At 33.6% G+C, this 19,268-nt stretch overlaps 1 protein-coding gene across 1 annotated transcript in view; it reads right to left on the minus strand.

Annotated features, from left to right (window-relative positions):
• Rab10 (RAS oncogene family member Rab10) overlaps positions 1-19,268 on the minus strand; it is a 132,145-nt gene that overhangs the window by 92,948 nt on the left and 19,929 nt on the right. The window contains exon 2 of the mRNA XM_090410534.1: positions 5,991-6,051. Coding sequence (XP_090266660.1) covers positions 5,991-6,051 — 61 coding nt within the window. The remainder of the gene's footprint in view (positions 1-5,990; positions 6,052-19,268) is intronic.

The raw sequence follows: 19,268 nt of genomic DNA on the forward strand, positions 1-19,268 counted from the left end.
AAAACAGACTCCACATTCGCTATATTTGCTCGTAAATAATGTGCCAGAAAACTTACAGATGGAACTTATTGAGCTTTAGGTGGATGTAGTGCTAAAATCACAATTTAAGAACATTGCTTTGACGGATTTTTATAAATTTTATTTGGTGGAAGAAAAATATACAAATTTACGTGCCTTTTCAAGAAAAATCATTTGTCTTTTTGGCAGCACATATGTGTGAACAGTTTTTTCTGAGGATGAAATACAATAAATCAAAAATTCGGAGACAAGAAGTGGGCTGGATAAATGGTGGTGGCCATTTATCCAGCCCACTTCTACCTATTGAACAGCTGGGGCAGACAAGATCGTGATGTTCTCTAACAGTCTGACAAAAATGCACTGCCACCCATCATGCATGAACCACATATATCATGCATGTTGCTAATGATACCACATCCTCTAACAATGTTGGCAGTTCCTACTCCAAGAAATGCTCACACCATTGGCCATTGAAGTTTCCATGAGAGTCTCCAATGATAAAATCCAAACACTAACATGGAATCTTTGCTAGTGCTGGGACATCCTAATTTCATGCAGATTGATCTGCACAGTGATGCACGTTGTGAAAGTTCACTGTGCCATCATAGATGAAATTCATCTGTAAAAAGTGCACACTAGAGAAAAAACAAGGTTAGGCATAACCTTGCTGAAAAATCTGTAAAAAAAAACACTACAGAGAAAACAGGGTTCAATACAACCTCACAGAAGCAAATGAACAAATCTGATTCAAGGGAGAGGGGGAGGGGAGGAAGAGAACTCCAGTGGTATGAGTACTTGTTACTATTATACACAATAAGGATATAGTTGCTCTTAATAACAGATACACCATACAACTGATATGATTGCAGCCATCTCTGCAACATATCTCTGACAATGTGCTGCTACTCTGTAGGAAAGCATTCCAGCCCTATGTTTATGACTCTTTGTCATCAGAATTAGCACACGCACAGAACAAGTACCTAGATTTTGGCCAAAGATTTTAGAAACGCTCTATATACTATAATGATTACATTCCGTAATATAAAAGTACCCTCATACTCTATTAAAAAGGTAACAACTAATGTCAATGTACAAATACTATAAACTCCTAATATGTTTCTGATGTGCATGTGTCATTAGTAGACATGCCCAACAGCTGACCATCAGACTTAAAGATACTTGTACAGTCCTTACAGTTAACCTGCCAAAAGTAGAATCTGATTTTCTTCAACAACTCCCAGTCTACTTCCACTTCTTTGAATCTAGGTGGTCCTATATCATTTTCCCCTTCTCCAAAGCAAGGACCATCTCTTCACTGAAAAACCAATTCCAAGGATATCACAGTAATACTTAATAATACTTAACTTGTCCTCTTCTTTCTGCATATCAATAATCCCTACTTGACTGGAATTCACTCCAAAGTTTTGCTAATAACAAATACATCTGTACTTTTTTTTTTTTAAATTTAACAAATGACTGTTCAAATGAAGTAAATTTTATATCTATCTAAAACTTAACTACTATAAACAATCCATCTGTCTACCATTCAGTAATGCCCATAGTTCTAAACAAGATGAGATTTCTCTCCTTAGAAATCTCCAATTTTTCTTACCATAAACATATCACATATACAGCCTCTTCACCACTGAAAAAAAAAAAAACAGGAATTTACTCCATATACTATTTCATCCCTGAACAAGTGCTATAACCTTCTATTGATATGAAACTCATTCGGCCATAGATGACTGTTCTCACATTTGAGATGTCCCCAAGAATTAAAAAAAAACTTCTTGGCTGAATGCACAAGAGAGCTATTAGGTTAAAAATGAATAGTAAATAGTAGACCAAATAGCTTATTTGGTTTACTATTTACATAAACCTTCAGTTTCTGTTGCATCCATACAGATATTATGATTAGTTCTCTTCAGATTTTACACCAACAATTCTTTGTCTTTTCTTTAAATCTGTTTAGAGAGATGCAATGATCACCACCACCGATTTCCAGTTCAACCCTAAAATCACAGTACTTTTTCTTTCCTCTTGTTTTCTTGCCACCTTTATATAAAACATTTTTTTTTTTTTTTTTTTTTTTTTTTTTTTTTTTTTTTTACAAATTTCATAAAAAGTCCATTCCAAAAGATATTCAAAATCTAATGTAAACATGTTATTTTCAACCATGCACACTTCACAGGTATTTTAGGAGCACTAGTGTACTACAGACTAAACAATATTCTGTGTTCAGAATCACCTTACAAAACTTAACTGAGCAAGCTAGCTGATGTTTACACCAAAAAATCAAAAATATCCAAATTGAGGATATTCTGGAATTCTGATGAGAATGCAGAGCCATTCTGATAGATGAGAGAAACAGGATTCCAGAAAGGACCAAGCTTTCCTTTGATCCTCTTTGAACTCCTGTCTGTTGGTATTGTGATATGGCAGCAAAGATGTCACTGTTGGGTGATTTGAATTTATGCGATTTTGTACACTGCAATGTATGCGAGATGTATTCATCACAAAAACTGAAGGATTTATGGAAGAAGAGTGAAACTGGTGAGTGAGTTTGTATTAAGTGTTCTGACAGTGAGTGTCAATTAGATGATGAGAACGAAGCAAATGTTAATTGAGTACACATTATCGATGGCAGAATGGAAAATGTTAATGTCGGAAAAATGAACTTTCAGCAGTAGAAATACAGAAGAACAAAATAATGATGAAATAATGAAATAGTATGCTTCGTTGTTATTCTGACAAAGCACAAAATCAAAAAAGTTGCAGCAGCAGCAAAAGATTAACAGCACTGAGAAAAAAAAAGAAGTAGGTGGTAGTACAAGGTAAGAACTGAGATCAGGTGGACAAACAAAAAAAAAAACAAGGTGAGGAGAAAATTATGTATGGAGACTATGATCAGAAGAGTACTTAACAAAAGTATAATAAAATAATGTTATGTTTCCCTGGTGAAAAAAAAACTAATGATATTAGCCATACCATCCAAATGCAAAAAGGTAAAATGAAAGAACTATCTTGGTTGGCACTAATGATGTGAAGGAGTAATTGGACAAAGCAAAAATGAAGAGTGAGAAGGTAAAGTTTGTTTCCTACCAAGCTATGATAGAGACAAATTAAAGAGACCAATGATAGCAAACGAATCAATACACAAGTTGTGCTGAAGGAATGATGTAGAGTTTATGGACTTGTGGTCTGAGTTAGATGGAAAGAAGGATTTGTATAATGCTGGTAAACTGCATCTAAATGATTTTGGTGTTAGGTGTCGAGAGAGAGAGAGAGTTGTTTACTGAGTATACTGAAGAGCAAATTCACAAAAACTTAAGCAATTAGATGGATGCAAGTGAATATGTGTGAAGGCACCCATGAGGCGAGTGAGTGAATGTGAGAATGGAAAACAAGTGCAGAATCTAGTCTTTCAAGCAAAAATATTGAATAGGGTAGTTAATTCGGGAAGTAAAAGTAGTTGGGGACCTAAAGGGGATGCTGCAGTTTCTGTATACTAACACCAGAAGTATCAGGAATGAGAGAGAGGAGTATTTGGCATTGGTTAGTGCAACCTCATCTAGACATTAGTGAAACTTGGCTAATAGTAGGGTTTAGTATTTTCAGCATTTTTAGAATATGAAGGGTTTAGTATTTTCAGGAAAGATAGGATGGGGAGGTGAGGGTACTGCTAATGATAGCACATGAATTGCAGCCAAATAAAAATAGGAGATAGGATATTTTAAAGTGTTTCCTGTTAAAGCTGGAAGTCATAGTCTTTGGGAAAAACAGCATAAGGAAGATCATTGCAAAGAAAAAGAGTAAATGAAATAACAAAAGATAAGTTGGTTTGATACATGAAGCTCAACTATGTATAGTTGAGCCAATTGATAGCTTCTGAATTTTGATGGGTCTGGAAGAAAGTTTAGGAACAATGGTGGACATTTCAGTAGAACAGCATCCATGAAAATACTGTCATGGAGGTATTTTTTAAGATATGTATCAGCAACAAAAAAAACTTTTTATTCTTGTTATTATTCTTAATGGAGAGTCAAGATAGACTATGAGTGGACACCAAATATTCATTACTTATTCTCCTGCTTATGCAGCTGCAATTGAGACTTGGATTTAAATGTAAAATTTTCTATCAGCCATTCTCTGATATCTCAAACTCAGATAAAATACTATTAATACTCATTTCACTAGTAAAATAAGCAAACCATCAGTAAAATATGAGGCTTGTTTAAAAAAAGACCGAACTTTTTAAATAGCACATCAACTAGCACAGAGAGCATGCTGAGGCTACTGAGCACACCTAGCAACAGGCTTTAATAACAAATGCCATATGCCCCGTTCTGCTATGTGCATTAGTCGTCGAGTTACATCCACTGAAGTAAGCACATGCACAAGCTGTTCATCGAATTGAAACAAATTGACAAAGAAAAGAGCTTGAAGAGCAACATTTGTGTGTGAAATTTTGCTGCAAACTTAGTAAAAATTTTAGACGTTTCAATTGCTTAACCAAGCATACAAGCTCTTTCACTGTCACTTTGTCACTAATCCAACGAACAGCTTGTGCACCAAAAAAAGCATGGATGAGTCAGTCAAAGATCAAGGTGATGTTGGCTGTGTTTTTTGATTGGAAAGGCATTGTCCATTGTACCATGTGTTCAGATGGTGAACAAAAAGTTGTACCATGAAGTTTTAGTGCATTTGAGGGATGCTGTGCGCAAGAAGAGACCTGAATTGTGGGAAAACCAGACTTGGATGTTGCACCACAACAATGCGCCAGGTCATGTGTCGCTCCTTGTCCACAGTAATATGGCAAAACATCAGACATCTGTTGTGCCCCATCCACCCTATTCTTCAGACTTAGCCCCAGCAGACTTTTTCCTGTTTCCCAAACTTAAAACCACTTTGAAAGGATGTCGTTTCCAAACCAAAAAGGAGATTCATGAAAATGCGATAAGAGAACTGCACACCATCACAGAAAATGCATTCTAGGAAACATTCCAACAATGGAACAAACATTGGGAACAATGTATCGCGAGTAGAGGGGACTACTTTGAAGGGGACGGTGCTTAAAATGTAAAATGAGCAATAATGTCTTTATAGCAAAAGTTCAGTCTCTTTTTGAACATGCCTTGTATATGTACCAGTTCTTAATGCTTTTTTAGAAAAGAATAAACTGGTCCAAGGTTTTTATGAACCTGATAAAATGCTTAATGATAAGAAAAGTCTAATCAAACTGTTAAATGAAGTAAAGAGCTTGAAATACTTAAACTTGGCACACAGGCAGTACAGCTTATTAAAAAATAAATAACTGTTTCATTCATTTGCTTCATATATATGATAGCCTAAGTAGATAATGGGATAACAAATACTCTTCAATCAACAAGTCATGAGTTCAAATCCCACTGTGGCATGGATGTTTTTGAATGTCGTTAGGTGGCGAATGAATTTTGCTGCAAAAACCACCATATTTCTATAAGCAGGATGGTGAGACCACCATCCAGGTTATAAGTATGAAGTGGAAAGTACATTTTGCACCACCTATGGTACAAAATGTACTTGGATGGGATGCACATAATGGAGGCCTGAAGTGGCTTTCGATCTGGTAAAAAAAAAAAAAATAAAGCAACACAAAAATACATAAAATCAATAGAAAATATAAAAAATTCTTTAACCCACCCACAGTACGAATGTACTATAGGTATTTATAGAAGCCTTTAACGGGCGGGAGTAAAAAAGAAAAAAAATCTTTTTTTTGGAAATGATATTCAAGGAATTTGTCTTTAATTTTTAATAATTTATTTGGATTTAAAATAAAGTAATTTTTATAATGGTACCATTAACTTTCAAAAGAAAGTAATGCATGGTTGTTTATGATAACTCTAACTGTGATGACATTAATGGAAGAATACCATGAAGAATACATAGGTCTATATAATATATATAGGAAACTGGTTTCAAATACTTACCACACTTGCAACTTTATTCTTTTTCCTCCTAATTCTATTGTTTTGATTTTGAAATCAATACCTGTGGGAAAAAAACATTTCAATAAATATTTGCAGAATTTTGCAAATGTTTTCTTTTTAAAAAAATATCTCATGTCTGATTTTTTCTTTGCAAGATATTATTACACAGGCATCTGTGGGGTTTGAATGCTCATCGCAAGAGGCCCACACTAACTACCATTCACATACTGCCTATCGCACCTCTCTTTAAACTCGTTCACTGATGACTCATGACATCCTCTTCCACACACACCACTTTTCAAGCAAAGAATCTAATGTCCTTACTATACTATTACAAAATTTCTACAGATGATCCTATGTTTTCTCCTATCCTGTCATGTATTGAAAAATTTCTTCAGCGTCGATGTTATAAATCTCTTTTAGTAACCTATGTTTTATCATATCCCCTATGAGGATGGGCAAACTAGCCTTTGTCTCTCCTCATGGCATTCACAGACCAGTCAGTATTTTGGTCTTTTGCCTCAGGATCCTCTTTATAACCATCTCCATGAAACTCAAGTCACCACCTGTACCAAAACCTTTTAAAGAGTGATTTTTTTTTGGTCCCTGCATATGTTTCTTAACATCAAAGTGATTTTTTGAGCTATATCATTGTCAACATCACTGTTAACCATCAGTTCAAATCCATAACCTAATCAATTTGAGTTCAGCTCTAACTATATAATACACAGCATGTGGTCTTTTTTTTATCCTTATAACCTTACACTTTGCCATAACCTTACATAAGGTTCATACCCTTACACTTTTCCGCACTGCAATGGAAAACAATATTATAATATTATCCTCTGTCTAACTTGCCAGTCTATTTCAATTATCTTGAAGTTAATCTATGATGAAGAGAGATCCTGCAAGTTTTCCTCGCTCAGCAAACTGCAAATTCTCCCCCTCCATATCATTCCCAATATACTAATTTAACAGTAGCAGTGCAAATACAACACTGTGACACAGCATATCTGTCTGCCACCCTTTTATGCATGTTAACAGCCTCATGTACATCTTTATTTGCTCCAATTTACATAATAGGATTCAACACAATATCCCAAAACCTTCCTAGCAGTTCTTGATGATATACAGAAGAGGGCAATCTGCTTGACAGATAACCCTCTCTTTGAAAGACTCCCTTCAATCACTTTCCCCATAGATGCTCTGTTTCTACACTATGCCTTTTCTATAGGAAATGCTCTGAACTGGTTACTACCATTCCTCCTAATTGTGTAAGATTTAGAGCAGCCATTGGCCAATACCCATGCAATGTCCAACTACAAACATAGAGAACAAACTTTTCATCATCTTCCTTCATTTCATCCACCACTGTTCTTGGAACAATTTCTCTCCATGTTGTAAAATCATGTATAAAAGGATTTTTATACAAAAATGCCATATATACCAATTTTACTGGAAAATGAAATTCTATACAATATACTTGTGATTAATCAGCAAAATTTGTTATGTTTAGTAATATAGAAATAAATTTCTGTGAATTGTTAAATAGTGTAACTGCCAAAATTTAGTAAAAGAACAAAGAAAGTTAAATGTGAAATAATTTATGTCAAAAGAAAGTTCCAGACAGATCATCTTGTTAACTTATGACCTGGGGCAATTACAATCGCAAAAGTCAAATATGTACAGGGGTTTCCCACCTTAATGCAACGACGGGAAAAGGTCACGGGTGCAGATCCATGAAATACCCAAGGGATTAAAACGTAGCAGAACCCAAGGTCAAGTGAGCCAGATAAAAATGGAGTTGCTGAGACACGACGGGTTACACCGACGCAGTCATGAGAGGGTTACGGTGAGGCAAGTTATGCAGTTAAGTTGTAAGCTACGAGGGTTACTAAGGAGGTCAGAGGTTATAGAGTTGCAAAGGAGTTTTGCTAATCGTCTTCAGGTGGAAGGCAACGCAGAAGGAGAGGCCATTTTAGATGTTTGAGGCAGAATAAGTTCGTCTTCGTTCTGTTTTGGATCGAGGTTCAGGAAAGCTACCCCGATTGAAGGTCGGAGTCTTGCATTCCAGCTGATAGATGCCAGAGGTGCGAGACAACTAATCTGAGTTGTGTTTGAAGAAAGCAGTTACCGAATTTTCATGCCACCAAGTTCCTGACGTTCGTAATAGTAAGAAGAGATCTCACAAAACCCAGAAAAGGTACCCATGTGCGCAGCCAAGAGGAAAGTATCAGAGGAAAGAGAATTCAAGAATCTATGAGAGTGGAACTAGACTACTATTTCAAAGTAAGGTTATTTATGTTGCTTTTACTAGAGACAGAATTGTGACGGTGATTTGTCTGAAGTTTTCTTTGCATTAATAATTGAGGACTATAGGCATTAAGCTAATCTTTGAATTATCTTGTTCAGTTGTATGAGAGAAAACTTAGCATACTTGAAGGTGAAATGATATGTGCTTAATATTGTTGTTATTAGCTAAGCCTGCTTTTATTTAGAATGGAAGAATTGCTATGTGCGTGATTATGTGTTAACTAAAGAAATATCAAAGACATCTTGTTTTACAAGAATTGTTTGCTTAAGAAGATTAATTCTATTTGTATTCATGAGTTGCTATTGAAGTATAGAGCCAGAGAATTAACTTGTAATTTTAGTATTAACCCATTTGTACTTTCTTTGATTATGAATAAATTGTTTTCTTGTTTAAATAATTTGCCTGATTCCTACTTACCAATGCACTGCTCATAAAAATAGAACCTGTAAGATCTAGGAGGATAGTTTACCACGACTGTAGTATAGAAGTTTTTTGTTGCTAGATTTAGTATTAAGTAAGAGAGAAGGGTTCCGTGTTTTTCTTTGGAAGGGTATTCATCTCCTATCCACGAATTTTGGTGGTGCAGCTAGAAATCAAATAAATTTCCAAAATTCAATTTAGAAAAACGCCAGTTGTTCAGACAAAGAGATTGACTCCAGCCAGAGGCAAGTTCTTAGATCTAAAGGTTTTGTACATGTGAACAATAATATTTGCAGCCTTGAGACAAAGGGGGAATTAAGTTGAGTGAGAGGATTGAAGGTTAAGATTAAATCAAGCAACGGATTATATACTCGGAAATATGACTATATAAAGTTAAAGTAAAGTAAAATTTTGAAGATAAGCTTTGAATAGTATAATATCGTAGATTTTACAATGGCGCAGCAGACAACAAGGATTTAATAAGATTTAATTAATCACCATAAATCTAACAATATTGTTGAGTACAATATCCAACTCTAAGAAACATATTGATAGATACCTCTTTCTATTTAATCACTTACCTACATATGGTACTGCTATATTATAGGTCTTATGATCTTTCACATGTGTGTGTGTGTGTGTGGTAGGGAGGAGAGGGGGGGAATCATTAAAAAAAAAAATCCTGTCAAATGTCTTTACCTAGCAATATCATTAGTGTCAATAGACAGGGCTAACCAGAGAAGATGCATCTCAGCCTTATGTACCAAAGGGAATGATGAGGCTAAGGAAGAGCATGGTTAGTAATTTCTCCAACTCAAATGTCTTTTTACTATAGTGAATAAGCAAATTACTAATTTCCTAGAAGTTAATTGCCCATCTCAAAGTCATGGTATTCCCTCAAAGAATTATCATATTCCTATACACCCATTCTGAATTATGTAAGTAACCAATCTTTCCAATACCTTAACATTATTCCTGAGATACTGAATGGTCTATAATTTCACTACATGTCTTGGAACCTCCTTTACATTGATTTCTCAAAAGGCATTTTAATTGCAAAGTAAAAAAAGCTATGTTCCTAATTTTTGTCAAAGCCAAAAATGCAACTTACACCCATTCTCAGCAGAACAAGATAAAAAAAAAAAAAAAACTATACTCCAAATTTAGCTAAAACAGGCATTACATGATGTTGGGGCTTTTGTAGAAAAATATCTTGACCACCCACACTTCATCTTACTATGATTAGGCTCAATTTTTCTGATGACTTTTAATAGAAGTAATTATATTCCAAATCGGGATAAAATCTGACAAGCAACACTAACCTGCCTCATTTTTTCCCGAGGCTAAGTAAAATTCTCAGGGAAGCATAAATATCAGTTAAAAACTATTTTCCAAATTTAGTCAAAATAAGTTGAATGATGCAATCTGTCTATAAAGATATTTGCAAAGGAATTCCTGCCACCTCCCCTTCAATTTTAATACGATCAGTCAGGTTGAATTTCTCAGAGGACATTCTACACTATAATGCAGCTGTGGAGGAGAATTAGAAACTATATTTTTAGGTGTTTTTAGGCTATTTTCAAAGGATTTTAGTTTTTATTATTATTATTTGTAATTGCATTTAAAGTATCAAATTTGACAGGGCATGTCCTGTCAAATACTTCAGTCAAACAAAAGAAATTAACCAATATTAAATTTTAAACCAAAATTATGACATGGGGGAGGGGGGTAAGCTTTTGGCATTAACAATCTTATAATTGAAATAGTGATGCAACATTATAACTATAAGGAATAAAGTTAAAAAAATAAATAATGATCAGTAAAGCTCACAGATTTATTAGAAAATTAAACAAACATGTTTCACCATCAATTAGCAGGGAAGCATTAGATAATATACAAGAACTAAAGACTTTAACAACCATGGTTTAAAAAAAAAAAAATGAATGCAATTGATAATAAAGTAACTAGTTATGCTTGTCATTAGCTACATCATACACGGCATTTATATTGTTGAGTAAAGTCTATAGATGGTTATCAGCATAACAGAGGCCTTGTTAAATTACACAAATGACTTAAGAGGATTTCAAAATGTTATGAAGTATAAGGCACTGGTTTCTGTTGAAAGTATCATGTGAACCAATCACTTAACAAGATTCCTTAAACATCCTAGTAAAAACATTGTTTTCCAAGTTAGGAGTGGAAGCAGACAGTCAATTATATGATATTCAGAAGACATGCAATGAGAGCACTATATGTCAAAGCTTGTTTAAGCTGTTTATTTTTTTTAGTTTATAAACTAACCTGTTTATTGGAGACTGAAATGGCTTGAAAAAAGTTTCATGTTTGGTTTCTGGATTACTTAACTCTCAGCATGCCATAGTATGATGTAAGACAGGTCTACAATCGTGGGGTGAAGTTCTCATATATATATATATATATATATATATATATATATATATATAAAAAGTTTAACAATATTCATGGATAACAACTTTAAATATATCTATAAATGTTACTATTATGATAAACGTTCTAGAATATAGCATATTAAATATTCACTCAGTTGTATTTAAAAATATCTCATAAGCCAAAAGTGAGCTAAATACCAAGAGAAAGTAGAAAGTTGAGTGTAATTTAGAAATGGCTATTTAATTGACTTTAGCTTGTTGTTGCTTGAATTTAAGATGGAATTTAAACACACACCCTCGACACCGCAAGGTAAAAGAGGGTAAAAGGAAGATGAGATGAGATTTAAACACACTATAATTAAAGCAATCATGTCAACTGGACATTTACTTTTTAAATTGCAGTCAACATGCAATAAGTCAAGTAGTTGAGACTTTTTTTTTTATGAGATATTATTTTTATATGAAGTGGATAAAATAGTCTACAAACAACATACAAAAATCACAAGAATGATGAACCTGTAGCAATGTCTATGATATTTTACTTTCTTTTCTCTCCTTTACAACTCTGCCTTCCACATGATTCCAATAGTACTGAAATTCTCAAGAGAGTTCGAGCAACAAACTATACTCTAAATTAATCAAAAATAGTGCAACAATGAAAACTGTACCGCTATCTGCAAAAATGACAAACTTCCACAGCATCCTCCCACTTCACTTTTGACTGAATGGGCTTAACTCTTTCAATGCTTATGGAGAACCAAAGCAAATCAGAAAGAGCTATGTTCCAAATGTTGCATTCTTTCAAAACCATCTGAAATATGCTACTATAGAAGTGTCTGTGAAAAATATACACCCTTACAGCCCTTTCAGTATTGGTCTAATGCAGCTGAAATTCTCAGGGAAGCATAAACAATGCAAAACCATATTCAAAATTTGGTCAAAATCATTTGAAGATCGCAACCTGATGGTGAATGCTGAGTATCCTCACACCAAAATCTTCCCCTCCTTGTTTTAGTTCCATTACAGAATGAACTTCTCTGAAAACCTTCAACAATGTAAGAAACAGTGTGATCTATACAGATATATGCAGAGGAGCAGAAAAGATTTGGTTGGTTATGTCCTTGATTGAATTTAATTTAATTAATTTTAATTTAATTTATAGTATAACCAAGTGGTTATACTATAAATTAACGATACCAAGAAATTATATATAGGTAACCCTCATATAATGCAGATGTTAGGCTCCATATATAACAATGCCAAGTTATATAAATCGCGTTATGCGAGACTCAGATCATATAGAAAACGTAGGGTTATGTTCCAAAATCATTTCTTTTTTAATTATATAAACAACAACATATCCAACAAAAACATATTTTTATTTAATTCAGGTAACAAATACATAGCATAAAATTATAAAAATTAAAAAATTGTGCATAAACTTCATTGCACATATTGCATAAATGTTTAGGCAAAATAAAATAAAGTGCATATTTTAATCGTCATCACTGCCTTCAAAAATGACATTTTGTAGATGTTCTTTATTTGCGAGTGACCGGACCTCGTCATCACTTGAAATCTCTTGGACATCATTTCTATAATTCTCATTGCATACTTCGGCTGGTTCAGTTATCAAGAAGTCAGTAATAAGACCTTGCTTACCACTATGCTGCAATTTTTTATTATTAAGTTCATAATATGGAGCTAAACAAATATCCAGTTGTCTTGTGAATTTTCCAGAGCGCTCCACTGAGGGATCATTATCCGTAAAATAACTTCCTAACTTTCTTGCTAAGTCCAATCCTTCTGCTAATTTCTTTAAACGAATTTATCACAATCAGAATCTTCAGAAGAACTTTCCCTGCTATTTGGTTCCATGTCATTTATTAATTGTACCAGTTCCTCTTCATTTAAATCAGTTTCCCTATCAATTAATTCACTGATTTCATTTTCAACCATATCAAAAGTCCTCTCCACTAAAAATGTGTGCAATGTTTATTATACAACTTAGCTTGGCATCCACTGGAGGTATGAAATTTTGTTCCAGAATGGCTTCAATATTTTTTTTCCCCAGCAAGCATTCAGTGTAGAGGATTGAAATTCCTTAATGGACAGGGAAATAATTTTCACACAATTCAATATTGAAAACTCTTTCCATGCTTGAGGCAGTGTCATGTTTGGATTAGATTCAATTTTTTTCAAAATTAATTGGAATGTTCGACAAATATAATATGACTTAAATGTTGATATTATTCCTTGGTCGAGTAGTTGAATACGTGAAGTAGTATCAGGCGACAAAAACATTATTTTAATATTCGGATGCCTTAAATTTGTTGACTGGCCTGGTGTGTTATCTAAAATTGGTAGAATTTTGAAGTCGATTTTTTTTTTCTTTGTGTAACTTTCTACATCGGATACAAAACACTTGAAAAACCAATTTTCAAACATGTAGCTGTAACCCATGCCTTTTTGTTGGCCTGCCAATAATCGGGTAGGGTGGATTTGTCAAGCCCTTTCATAGCACGAGGATTTGAGGATCGGTTAATAAACCCTGGTTTTGTCATGTAATCACCTGATACATTACTACAAAATAGCAAAGTAACTCTATCTTTGGAAACTTTGAATCCAGGAGCTAATCTTTCATTTTTTGAAATATAGGTGCGTTTTGGCATTTTTTTCCAATATAACCCAGATTCATTCGCATTGAACACCTGGTCTGCACTATAAACACCTTCTTCAATGATTTTTAAAAGTTCTCCTGGATATTTCTGGGCAACTTCTACTACATCTGCTGATGCTGATTCTCCCTGGATTTTAAGATTATGCAAAGAAAACTGCTTTTTAAAGTTTTCAAACCAACCCTTACTGGCACAAAATTCATGCTGAGAGCTTTCTTCTGAAGAATCTTGATCAAGTTCTTTTAAATGTTTATAAACTTTGACAGCTTTTTGTTTAATAAGATTTCCTTCCAAAGGAATTTTCTTTTAAGTGCAATCTTCTATCCATATCATTAGAGATTTCTCCATTTTTTCTATTAGCACTTTGCACTTACCGTTGATAATTACCCAGAAATTATCCGAGAAAGTGTACCCAGCAATAACACTTTCTCGGATTTTATGTTCATTTTGTTTGATTGTTCGAATTGTTAATTCATTTAAATTCAAAGCCCTTGCAAAGCCTTTTCTCCATTTTCCAAGCGATTCAAGATTTAATTTTTTCTTCAAGAGAAATGAATTTTCTTTTAAATATTGTTTTTTCCCCTTTTGTTGCAGTTTTAATGGCCATTACTATAAAAAAAAATTTTACATAAAAAAAGCATTACATATTAATTATGTAACTCACCAGAAAATAAAGTACTCAGCTTGAGATGAACACACTTATGATTTTTAATGCACTTTCCTGGCAGAAAACTCTTCATTTTAGAAGACAAATTTCAATAATAAACATTTGATACGGTAAACAACTGATGTACATGCGAGCTAAAGGGTATTTCCACTAATATAAATTCACTACTTAAAACTACATGTGCAATAATAAACACTTTATACGGTAAACAATTGATGCTACACACACAAAAAAAAAAAGTGTATGTATGCTAAAGAGTATTTCCCTTCATATAAATTCACTGCTTATAACTACATGCACGGGTAGACACAAATTTAACGAAGATAAAATTTGATTTTTAAGTCGCTCGGTGAAAAATATATGAAAAGATAAAGGGTTACTAGAGTTTGTAGACTGTGTTATATCGAAACCACATTGTATAAGTATTGCGTTATACGAGAGTCACCTGTACTTGGTTTAATCCTTTATCCAAGTGTAAGCAAACAGTTTGCACGTAAAGTATTTTCAGGACTGGGGCAACTCGTGGTAAAGGAGGTATGACTTCACATCGCTTGCCTTAGTATCCCATAATGCAAAGCACATCTCCTTACAGACATGTATAATGTGCATTATGGAAAAGGTCAACACCCAGACCGGTTTCGACCTTTATTGAGGTCTTATCAGTGGGAGCCACACCCAGAGGTGATACCAAGGTTGAAGTAATGCAGAAGTCATTTTTATATACGAGTTGCCAAAAGGTGTCACACCTTATTATTATAATACTCTGGATTAGAGATAGTTGTTGAAAGTTTTAACATACTATAAATTAAAGATACCAAGAAATAACTGCATTACTTCAACCTTGGTATCACCTCTAGGTCTGGCTCCCACTATGAGACCTCAATAAAAGTTTAAACTGGTCTGGATAGTGACCCTTCCCAAGGCAAGTGATGTGAAGTCATACCTCCTATACCACGAGTTGCCCCAAACTTTGTTTGCTTACACTTGGATAAAGGATTAAACAAATATATAATTTCTTGGTATCTTTAATTTATTGGTTATGTCCTGTTGAAAATCACTATGAAATAAAAGTAACCAACTGATAGTACTTGAGTTACAGCAGGTCAACTTTTGACCAATCATTCTTGCAATGAGTGGTCAGCCATACACTATACAGCACTTAGTGTAAATCCCTCTTGATTTCAAGTATTCCATATATATGAAATCTATTTACAGAAATAGAAATAATGAGCTACATAACAAATTATAATAAAAGGCTCAGGAGGAGACTAAAAAATTCCAAAGAAAAACAACCTGAGGACTTCTGGTCAAGATAAATTTTAACACAGCAATATACAACTGTATACCAGTTAAAAGTTAAACAGAAAGGAAGTACAGTAATGGTGTTCTCTTGCTGATCACTGAGTGTCAGAGTAGACTATTTCCTCTCTTTAACTTTACCACCAACAAGTACCCATTAGACATCCTGACAATATAATACTACAACACTTCCTCTACCATGATACTTTTTTGGCACTTGAATTGATAATCTAGACCAGAAATACTTATTATGCTTCTAATGAACATGTGATTGCCTTTAGAAAAGAGGAGTCATGTACAATTTTTTTTTTTTTTTTTTTAATTCTAAACTGTCCCAATTTTCATATTTTCAACACACTTATGAAATGTCTGGTAATACATATCTTTATTTTATTTATGGTTATTGTTATGTTTTGCTTACACAGCAGAATAATACAAAAGGCAACAAACTTCTGAAAGATCATACGGATACCAGTAGATGGGATTTTTTTCATTTTATGGAAAGTGAAGAAAAAACATCCAATCAAGTAGAGAATCAATGCAGCCAAGAAGGGAGAGGAAGAGCTTGATTTTTCTCTCAGAGTGGTGCATTATTAGAACAGACTACCTTTGGAGATGGTGAGCGAATGAATTCAAGAAAGGGGTATGACAGCTGGCACAGATGATATGTAGCCTCCCTCAATGCATCCCAGACTCCCTGGAGGTCTCTTGATAATAATACAATTCATCCATGAATCACCAAACATTTCATAATTTATCTTTCTGCTTATTTTAACTTATTAACACCAGACCTAACTGGAGTCAAAAGATTCATCATGGGAAGAATACACCGTTACACATAAAGCCCATCAAACCAAACTTTAAACTGATTCAATATATCCACATTCACCACAAGCATCAAGCAATGCATTTCACTCGTCAACCACTCTCCATGCAAAGAGCCTGCTCCTTGCATGGAGAGTGGTTGCTCACAGCCTCCTTAGAGTTTCCAAGGATGGCTCATGTTCTATCCCTTCTCCCATTATATGATTTTTTTTTTACATTAACCCAGAAACAATTCTTCACCAACTTAAACATCTCAATCATATCCCCTCTTCTCCTCCTAGTAATAAAGCTTTGCAAATTGCATCCCCCCTCAATCTATCTCATATCACAAAGACCAGTTATCACCTTAATCTTCTTCCCTTTCTAATATATTCTCATCCCCACAAAAATCAGATGACCAAACCTGTGCACAATAATCCATTTGAGACCTGATCTATGCATCATTGCCATAATCTGACGACTTCACAACTTGTGCAATATGACCTCTGCATTTCAGATACTTGTCCACCACACTTCCCAGATTTTTATTTTTATTATTTTATTTTATCCCACACAACAGATACAAGATTTCTCATCTCCTCTACCACCTTCAAAATTTCCCCACAAATGTATACTTTGCATTCTATCATTGTCTAACAAATTTCATAACCTTACATAATTTTCCACACACTTGCGCACTCAATCTAAAATTCAAATCTTCATGTAAGGCCACATCTGCTTGATTCCTTATCAATCTCCGCAGTTTTGCATCATATGCAAACAGTTGTATATCTCCAGTTAAGCCCATCCTAGTATTATTAATATACTTGTAATTACTAAAATAAAGAGCCAAAAGGATTCAATAATTCTGGGTCTAATATCCACGTGACATATAATACTTGTAGAGTAAGTTGTCAGCACTATTTCTGTAAAAAGAACTGTAAAGAACATAAGAAATTTTTTTTCAGATATCATAGCCCCATAAATCTTATACTTGTTATTAAACAGGTATAACAAAGATTAACATTTGTTTAAAATCTATGTTTGTGAATATTTTTTGTCACTCCCACCATGATAGATTGTATATTCAAGGTGCATTCATATCTGTGGGCAGGCTAAGTCAAAATATTATTAAAACAGTTTTTAATTTAAAATTTAATTTAAAAATCTCATAATTAGCCTATCATCAAAAGAAGGAAAACCATTCAATGAAGCAGGGGAATCAGGATTAATAACTCAACTGAACACAAATTGAAGGAATTCAATTAATGCTGCATGAGTGTACAGAAGGCAAAAATTATCTTGATCTCAAGTAGCAAAATTGGTCCATCTATTTTATTTTTTTAATGCTGGATTGAGAAATCACAATAAAGAAATAACTTTCCAGTCTTGAATCTTTTTTAGCATTATCATAGCATCACCACTATAACATTAAATGTTTATGTGCATGATTTAGGAGTTGACATTTCAATTGTCAACATAATATATTAAAATAATAAACATTGAATGTTATGCAATTTCTCTTCTTCAACCTTCTGGTTCTGTCCACTGCTGGACGAAGGTCTCCCCCATGATTTTCCAGATCACTCGGTTTTCTGCTTCTCCCATCCATCTCACTCCTGCAATTTGTTCCAGTTCATCTCTCCACCTTCTTGTTTTAGGAGTTAAATAAATGTGATTTAGGAGTTAACAATTCATTACATATAGTTTAAAAAAAAAAAAAAAAAAGGTTAAAGAGAACACCTCCTAACCTTGTTTGAAACTAGTCAGGTCTTAACAAACAAGTTTTATAAGTAGAGTGAGTAATAAATAAAAAGAGAAGATAAATACTCAAGCCTTTGTCAGAAAAGTTGCAAGAGGTTTTTTTTTTTTTTTAATTCAAGGTATGATTGTTGTATGATTATTTTTCCTCCAAAAATCATACCACAAAAGCTGTAAAAGACAGGAAATCTTTCATCCACTAAAAAAACTTGAGAACAATCAGAAATATACTGTACATTATTAAAAATTTGTAAGCATAACTTAAGAACTAAAATAAACATGTACAGTATAAAAGTTGAAAATAATACCATAATAAATCCAATCCAAAGAAACTGAAGCTTAAGCCTTTTATGATCAAATGATTCTCTTATGATTTTAAATATATTTAAAAAAAAAAAAAATACATATGATAAATTATGCATCATTTATTAAATTATGTTAAATATTAAATAATTATGATATTCATATCTAAGATTATATCAACATTTCAACATCTACGACAAGATATCAAATGTTCATATCTTGTCACAGATGTTGAAATAATCTTAGATATGAATATCAGCAGTACAATAATACTATTCATTTTCATCTTTGTCAACAGCTTTTATCAGGAATATGAGAATCTAAATACAAGATTATATGAAAAAAAATAATTTGTGCAAACCAAATGAAACCATCCAGATTCATCTCTACATGGTCAATTTAAGCTCGTTTCAACTTCAATATGTCCACTGTTATCTCTAATATTCAAAATACCAACTTGCTGACAGAAACTATTATTACATGACACCTCCAAGGAGTCCAAGGACTCATCATGGGAAGACACTCTACTGCAGTATATACAAATCATCGTCTCCTCTACTTAATCTTCCAACTACACACAACCATCTACCAGCACCACCAATAGTATTTTTTTTTGTCTATAAA

This window comes from Typopeltis vanoorti, chromosome 20 (assembly GCF_054136105.1).
Source record: "Typopeltis vanoorti isolate ZY-2024b chromosome 20, IOZ_Tvanoo_1.0, whole genome shotgun sequence".
NCBI lineage: Eukaryota > Metazoa > Arthropoda > Arachnida > Uropygi > Thelyphonidae > Typopeltis > Typopeltis vanoorti.